We start from the raw sequence: 8,927 nt of genomic DNA, 5'->3' as shown, positions 1-8,927 counted from the left end.
TTTAATGGAACAGTTGGTTGCTTTCGTGTTGTTGTTTTTTTTAAAAACGAATGTTCTCAGCTGCTTTGGAGACTCCAGTCAAAAAGTAGGACACGACTGAAATAAACGAAGAAGCAAGTGAGCAAGCTGTGTATGAAGGTTCAAAATCAGGAAACCTGGTGCAGATGGGTGGTCAGAGGCTGGGAAGCCCAGCTCTGTCTTCTCTAAAGCTCAAGCATCCTGTTGGATAGGAGCAAATATGAAGTATTTGGCACGTACTGTGCTGTATTTCTGGGTGTTCAGGTTGTCCTGGACCAAAAGCAAAGGAAACAAAACAAAGAGCAAAGTGGGCATTTAGCAGCCAGTGTGGTGTAGTGGTTAAGAGCGGTAGTCTCGTAATCTGCGGAACCAGGTTCGATTCCCCGCTCCTCCACATGCAGCTGCTGGGTGACCTTGGGCCAGTCACACTTCTCTGAAGTCTCTCAGCCCCACTCACCCCACAGAGTGTTTGTTGTGGGGGAGGAAGGGAAAGGAGAATGTTAGCCACTTTGAGACTCCTTAAAGGGAGTGAAAGGCGGGATATCAAATCCAAACTCTTCTTCTTCTTCTTATTGTCATTTGGTTGACATATTAGAATGGTTATTTATGGTGTGGGATGGGTATATTGGAAGACCATTGTGATATTGAGGCGTTAGCATTGTGTGGTATGACACCCTTCATCCTTTTGTACCCAGCTTGCCCGAGTCTTTGCTAGGATTCTTGCCCCGTGCTTGCAGTCATGGGATTGTTTTTTATCACATGACGGTGTATGTTTTCATTCCACAGTGTGGGAAGTGATGGAGACGGGATGTTTGGATTACAGTGGTACCTTGGGTTACATACACTTCAGGTTACATATGCTTCAGGTTACAGACTCTGCTAACCCAGAAATAGTACCTCGGGTTAAGAACTTTGCTTCAGGATGAGAACAGAAATCATGCTCTGGCGGTGCAGCGGCAGCGGGAGGCCCCATTAGCTAAAGTGGTGCTTCAGGTTAAGAACAGTTTCAGGTTAAGAACGGACCTCCAGAACGAATTAAGTACTTAACCCGAGGTACCACTGTATTGTGTTTCCGTGGGACTCTTGTCCTTTGTCTTTCTCTCTTTGCTGTCTGATGAGAAAGAGGAAGGAGCTGAGTCAGAATGCTCTGAGTGTGTTATATGTAAATAAAATAGATTAGCCAAAATGCTGAGCTGCTGAGTCTGTTACGTGAACTGTGAACACTCTGCTGTTCCTAAGTGCGCTGATGTCTCTTGGTATCAGTCACTGTGATGTTCGGGCTGGAGAAAGCTTTTGAAGCTCCCAAACAACCAACCAGGAGGGAGAGAACATGCAAGTCAGGCATGTGTCTCTATCGGATGCCTACTTGCGTGTAGGACGATCCTGACAGTCTTTTGGTGGTCAGCCATGCTTCTTTCTGCTGCTTTCTTCGCTATTTCTCAGCTTCAATATTTCCTCACACACTAGCAAGTTATGTGTGTCCGTATGTCTGTTTCTGTCCAAGTTAAGGATGTCCTGAGTTAAGTATGTCCCACCAGCTGACTAAGGGAGCACCTGGGATGGTTCTGTACTGGCTGCTTGCCACCACATCCCTTATCTTTGCAAAAAAATATATGTATAAATGCAGTCATCTATATTGGTTGCTTGCCACAGACTCACCTATGTGTGCAAGAATGTATGAACCGGGGGGGCCATTGCCTAATTCTCACCACTGGTGTGATTAACGCATCCATCTGATGTGCAAGGATAATTTGAGGTCCAGGAGATGAAGGCAGTATAGTCATCCCAAGAGAAGCCCTGCATCTTTGAACCTCAGTGCACACCCAGAATGCAGACAGAGGAGTCTGCATTGCTGCTCATGGGGTTCCCAGCAATAAGAGGGACATAAGCATTGTGGTCTTGTTCTTCACTTTTATGCTTTAGTCTTTCTCTGCATTAATAAAGAATCTTCAGCCTTCACCCAGCAGTGTGTTCATTGCTTCTAAATCCTAAAAGAACCACTGCCCTTGGCAGGACAATTTGTATGGTCAGCAGGACCTGACAGCAAGCTCTGCTACCCTGGGGCTTTGGGTTAGTTTTGAGAGTCTTTTTAATTTCATTTGCCCTATTTTATCCCCCAACTGTTTGATTGTATTAGATTGTGCGTTCCTAAAGGATGGGACTAATAATAATAATAATAATAATAATAATAATAACTGTTGGAGGACACTCTGAGCTGAATGGGACATAAATGGAATGAATGAATGAATGAATGAATGAATGAATGAATGAATGGATGAATGAATGAAAATCTGCTAGCCTTCATCAGAAGCTGGGTAGAATTTCTCTGGAATCCACTGTAAACCTCCTCTGCTATCTAGACCAAGTTCCTGCTTACATGCATTTACTGCCGAGGTAGCCTCTAATTTAAAGCACAAACAAAGGTAAAACAACAACAAAAGGAAGCCACTCAGCATAAATGACGGGTCATTTCAAGATCACTAGTCTAATAACATCAACTAGTTCTCCTGATTCCGATGGAACAGAGAACTGGTAAGCATCATCATCATCATCATCATCATCATCATCATCATCTGTGTGTCATCTCCTTCCAGATTCAATAACTTAGGACACGGAATGCTTCTGTATTTTCAAGATTCAGCTTCAGTTTATTGAACCAGGCACCACTCTGATACCTCAACTTCTTCTTTTGATTCTGGTGGAACAGAGAGAAAGAGCAGGTTGTCAGACACCTGCTGATGGCACTTCACTCCAAACCTCCTTGTCACAGAATCGTAGAATTGTAGAGTTGGAAGTTCACCTAAAGGCCATCTAGTTCAACCCCCTGCTATGCAGGAATCACAGCTGAAGAATCCCTGACAGATGGCCAGTAAGAGAAAACTGTACTGGGTCTTCCAAATGGACCAGGAATGAGCCCATCTATAGAGGAGGATTCCTTAGATCTGGGTGGTTATGGAAGTTCACAGTGTGGAATCTTCAGAAGGATCTTCACAACCACTTGGGGGTGAAATGGAGCAAAACCAGGACGGTCATCTGTAGTGCTCGAAATCACCATAGCAAGGGGTCTTCTTCTTGATGCATCCATGTTTCTAGTATGGAGGAGGAAAATATCCATGAAGAAAAATAGAAGGAGCAGGAGATGGGAGCTTGTACCCAATGATTCATCGGAGAGACATCCCACACCCTGCAGAGGGATCACCATATGCTTCATGATGTTGGAACTGATAAATTAATGATTTATTTTTTTAAAAAAAGTTAATTGCAGTAAGTTCTTATCAGCACTTAGTTCTGCAAAACGCCCGCCCTATTCGGTGACGTATCTGTTTCGTCTTCACCCCATAGACGATTGGGTTCAGCACTGGAGGCACCAGAAGGTGGACATTGGCCATCACGGTATGGATGTTGGAGCCGTGCGTCTTACCAAACCTGTGAACCATGGACAAGCCAATGAAGGGCACGTAGAAAAGGAAGACAGCACATATGTGGGAGAGGCATGTCCCAAGAGCCTTGACGCGTGCCTCTTGGCTCAAACTCAGGGCAGCCTTCAGGATGAAGTAGTAAGACAAGGAGATGAGCAGGGAATCCAGCCCAATGGCGAAAATGATGACCACGAGTCCATAAATGATGTTCACCTTGATGCTGGCGCAGGCTAGCTTCATGACATCCTGATGCAGGCAGTAGGAATGGGAGAGAACGTTGGACTTGCAGAAGGGCAGCCTCTTAATGAAAACGGGCAAAGGGGCCATCAGGGCTGCCCCACGAAATACGGCCACCAGTCCAATTTTAGCTATCCTGGGCGTGGTGAGGATAGACGAGTGGTTCAGTGGGTAGCATATGGCGATGTAGCGGTCGAAAGCCATAGCTAGCAAGATGGTGGATTCCATTCCAGAGAGGCTGTGGATGCAGAACATCTGGACCAAGCAAGCATCGAAGGCGATGCTGGTGGATCTGAACCAGAATATGGCCAACATCTTGGGCACGGTGGACAGGGTGATCATGATGTCGATGGCTGCCAACATGCAGAGGAAGAGGTACATGGGCTCGTGGAGGCTCCGCTCCGCTCGGATGATGTAGATGATGGTGCAGTTGCCCAGGATGGCCAGCAGGAAGAGGAAGCATAGGGGGAAAGCCAGCCAGAAGTGAGATGCTTCCATGCCTGGGAAGCCGACTAAAATGAACATGGCAGTGGTGGCGTTGCCTTGATGGAAAGAGGACATGGTCAGTGCCTCTGTGTTCCTTCTGGATTCAGTGAGCACTGAAACACAAGGAGCGGGTATTCTTTTTTATTGTATTAATTTATTATTATCTGTCAGTATCATAGAATCATAGAATCATAGAGTTGGAAGAGACCACAAGGGTCATCGAGTCCAACCCCCTGCCAAGCAGGAAACACCATCAGAGCACTCCTGACATATGGTTGTCAAGCCTCTGCTTAAAGACCTCCAAAGAAGGAGACTCCACCACACTCCTTGGCAGCAAATTCCACTGTCGAACAGCTCTTACTGTCAGGAAGTTCTTCCTAATGTTTAGGTGGAATCTTCTTTCTTGTAGTTTGTATCCATTGCTCCGTGTCCGCTTCTCTGGAGCAGCAGAAAACAACCTTTCTCCCTCCTCTATGTGACATCCTTTTATATATTTGAACATGGCTATCATATCACCCCTTAACCTCCTCTTCTCCAGGCTAAACATGCCCAGCTCCCTTAGCCGATCCTCATAAGGCATTGTTTCCAGGCCTTTGACCATTTTGGTTGCCCTCCTCTGTACACGTTCTAGTTTGTCAGTGTCCTTCTTGAACTGTGGTGCCCAGAACTGGACACAGTACTCCAGGTGAGGTCTGACCAGAGCAGAATACAGTGGCACTATAACTTCCCTTGATCTAGATGCTATACTCCTATTGATGCAGCCCAGAATTGCATTGGCCTTTTTAGCTGCCGCGTCACACTGTTGGCTCATGTTAAGTTTGTGGTCAACCAAGACTCCTAGATCCTTTTCACATGTACTGCTCTCAAGCCAGGTGTCACCCATCTTGTATTTGTGCCTCTCATTTTTTTTGCCCAAGTGCAATACTTTACATTTCTCCCTGTTAAAATTCATCTTGTTTGTTTTGGCCCAGTTCTCTAATCTGTCAAGGTCGTTTTGAAGTGTGATCCTGTCTTCTGGGGTGTTAGCCACCCCTCCCAGTTTGGTGTCATCTGCAAATTTGATCAGGATGCCCTTGAGTCCATCCTCCAAGTCGTTGATAAAGATGTTGAATAAGACCGGGCCCAAGACAGAACCCTGTGGCACCCCGCTAGTCACTCTTCTCCAGGATGAAGAGGAACCATTGATGAGCACCCTTTGGGTCCGGTCAGTCAGCCAGTTACAAATCCACTGAGTGGTAGCATAGTCAAGACCGCATTTTACCAGCTTCTTTACAAGAATATCATGGGGCACCTTGTCAAATGCCTTGCTGAAATCAAGGTAGACTACATCCACTGCGTTCCCTTCATCTACCAGGCTTGTAATTCTGTCAAAAAATGAGATCAGGTTAGTCTGACATGACTTATTTTTCAGAAATCCATGCTGACTATTGGTGATCACAGCATTCCTTTCTAGGTGCTCACAGATTGTTTGCTTAATGATCTGCTCCAGAATCTTCCCTGGTATTGATGTTAGACTGACTGGGCGGTAATTATTTGGGTCCTCTCTTTTCCCCTTTTTGAAAATAGGGACAACATTTGCCCTCCTCCAGTCTGCCGGGACTTCGCCTGTTCTCCAGGAATTCTCAAAGATGATTGCCAGTGGTTCTGAGATCACATCTGCCAGTTCTTTTAATACTCTTGGATGCAGTTCATCTGGCCCTGGAGACTTGAATACATCTAAACTAGCCAAGTATTCTTGTACTATCTCCTTAGTTATTCTGGGCTGTGTTTCCTCTGCTGAATCATTTCCTCCAAATTCTTCAGGTCGGGCATTGTTTTCTTTATCGGAGAAGACTGAGGCAAAGAAGGCATTGAGGAGTTCAGCCCTTTCTGTGTCCCCTGTTTGCATTTCACCATCTTCTCCTCTGAGTGACCCCACTGTTTCTTTGTTCTTCCTTTTGCTACGAATATACCCATAGAAGCCTTTTTTGTTGCTTTTAACCTCTCTAGCAAGCCTGAGTTCATTCTGTGCTTTAGCTTTTCTGACTTTGTGTCTACACGTGCTGGCTATTTGTTTGAATTCCTCTTTGGTGGTTTCCCCCCTTTTCCATTTTTTGTACACATCCTTTTTTAATCTTAACTCAGTTAAAAGTTCTTTAGATAGCCACCCTGGCTTCTTTAGGCACCTTCCATGTTTCCGTCTCATTGGTATTGCCTGAAGTTGTGCTTTTACTATCTCCCTCTTAACAAACTCCCAGCCATCATGAACTCCCTTTCCTTTTAGTATTACTGTCCATGGGATCTCACCCAGCACTTCCCTAAGTTTTATGAAGTCGGCTTTCTTAAAGTCAAGAAATTGAGTCCTAGTATGCTTGGCTGCTCCTTTCCGTTGTATAGTAAACTTCAGAAGAGCATGATCACTTGCGCCTAATGATCCTTCCACTTCTACCCCATTAACCAGGTCATCGACATTGGTTAGGACCAGATCTAAAATGGCTGTTCCTCTTGTTGCTTCTCCCACTTTCTGGACAATGAAGTTGTCTGCAAGGCCAGTGAGGAATCTGTTTGACCTTATGCTCTTGGCTGAGTTTGACATCCAACAAATATCTGGATAATTGAAGTCCCCCATTACTACTATCTCCCTTCCTTTTGCATGCTTGGCCATCTGTTCCAGGAAGGCATCATCTATGTCCTCCGTTTGGCTTGGGGATCTATAGTAAACTCCCACAATGAGGTCACTATTATTCTTCTCTCCCTTAATTTTGACCCAAATGCTCTCACTTTGGCTTTGAGGTTCTAAATCTTGGATCTCTTCACAGGTATACACATCCCTGACATATAACGCCACTCCTCCTCCTTTCTTGTCTGGTCTGTTTCTCTGAAATAGATTGTATCCCTCCATTTTTACATTCCAATCGTGGGACTTATCCCACCAGGTTTCAGTGATGCCTATTATGTCATATTTAGTTTGCTGTATCAAGAGCTCAAGCTCATCTTGTTTATTTCCCATGCTTTGTGCATTAGTGTACAGACATTGAAGTCCATTAGTCATTCCCCCGTGTCTCTTATTTAAGGATTTTTTCCTCCCACCACTAGGTCTGCTTGCTGTTTGCTCAATTTGGTCTATGACATTTGGATGATCATCTTCATCAATTAATAGACTCCTACCTTCAGGAGCACTGTCTCCCTCCCCCACATTAGTCAGTTTAAAGCCCTCCTGATGAGGTTTCTTAGTTTTTTGGCAAAAACATTCCTCCCAACCGTTGTGAGGTGCAGCCCATCGCTTGCCAGAAGTCCATCCTCAAGAAACTGCAGTCCGTGATCTAAGAATCCAAACCGTTCCTGTTTACACCATTTGCGAAGCCAGCTGTTTACTTCCACTATTTTCCTCTCTCTCCCTGGGCCACGTCGTTCAACTGGGAGGACAGATGAGATGACGATTTGTGCATTTAATTGCTTCAATTTCCTGCCCAGAGCCTCGTAGTCTCTTTTGATCTTCTGGAGGCTATTGCTTGCAGTGTCATTGGTTCCCACATGAACCAAGAGGAAGGGGTATTTGTCAGTGGGTTTTATGATTCCTTGCAGTCGTTCAGTTACATCTTGGATCTTAGCCCCGGGGAGACAGCACACTTCCCGAGACATCTTGTCAGGCCCACAGATCACTGCTTCTGTTCCCCTCAGTAGGGAATCCCCTATCACCACTACACGCCTTCTCTTAGGTTTGGTCAGGGTTCTTCCGTGAGCGGTCCGTTCCAAGGTCGCCTGCACATTCCCTGAGGACTGTCTTTGCTGCTCATCTTCATATACGTGATCGACTGTAATGAGGGAGAGATCCTCAAATGGAGTCTGCTCTTCGTCTTCCATGCTAGGGGAGAGGACCTCAAAGCGATTGTGTATTTCTAGACAATCAGAGCGAACCCTGGGCCTCCTACTTCTTTGAGTCACGTTTCTCCACATATCGGGCTCCTGTGTTGGTGAAGTAGCCTCCTTCTCAGGGGAGTCCCCTGTCTCCTCCTTGGTGGAGACGGTGTGCTCTGTTGCTTCCAAGAAGAGCTCCAGCTCTCTAATTCTTTGGAGCGTAGCTACACGTTCCTCCAGTTGCTGGACTTTGTCTTTTAGGAGGGCAATCAACATGCAATTGCTGCACGTAAAGCTGCCTGCAACCTTTGGCAAGATGGCAAACATTGCGCAGGAACCGCAGGCGACTGCAGCTGTTCCCTCCCCCTCCATCTTGAGAATGTGTTGTTGGGCTTGAGACTAGCTCCCCTAAATCTAAAAGATGGTTCAAACTGCGCGCGCCTGACCTTTGACCAGGGAAAGCAGCTAATCAGCCACAAGAATCACACACACAAGAAACCCCTTTTGGCTCCTTCTTCAGCCGCTGCCCTGCAAACACTGATAAGCTCCTCCCACAGCTAATCACCTGCCTCAACAGAAACCCTGCCCCCTCTGACCTTTGACCAGGGAAAGCAGCTAATCAGCCACAAGAATCACACACACAAGAAACCCCTTTTGGCTAAAACCCCTTTTAGTATGCTTTTTACTATGTTTTATCATTGATGTGTTTTTAATGTTGCACACTGCCCTGGGATCTTTTGATAAAGGGCTGTATATTAATTGAATAAATAATCATTTCCCCCTTCAGGTAGTACTGTGTAGCCAGCTGAGAAAGTTACAGAATATGTGGTTCTATGCATTGTGGAGAAGTTGGAGAGGAGCCTCAGGAGAGCTCCTCACACCCCTTTTTGGCCCATCTCCTGCACAACAACCCTGCAGCGCTGCCAACTG

General features: G+C 45.8%; 1 protein-coding gene across 1 annotated transcript; it reads right to left on the bottom strand.

Annotated features, from left to right (window-relative positions):
• Positions 1-2,608: 2,608 nt before the first annotated feature.
• LOC310675739 (olfactory receptor 51E1-like) lies at positions 2,609-4,299 on the bottom strand. Its single transcript, XM_083436780.1, has one exon. It carries the CDS (start codon positions 4,233-4,235, stop codon positions 3,294-3,296), a length of 942 nt encoding a protein of 313 aa, XP_083292906.1. The 5' UTR covers positions 4,236-4,299; the 3' UTR covers positions 2,609-3,293.
• Positions 4,300-8,927: the final 4,628 nt, after the last annotated feature.

This window comes from Podarcis tiliguerta (assembly GCF_965153285.1).
Source record: "Podarcis tiliguerta genome assembly, chromosome: 4".
Taxonomy (NCBI): domain Eukaryota; kingdom Metazoa; phylum Chordata; class Lepidosauria; order Squamata; family Lacertidae; genus Podarcis; species Podarcis tiliguerta.
The sequence above is the reverse complement of the archived record's forward strand: the minus strand, read 5'-3'. Positions and strand labels throughout refer to the sequence as shown.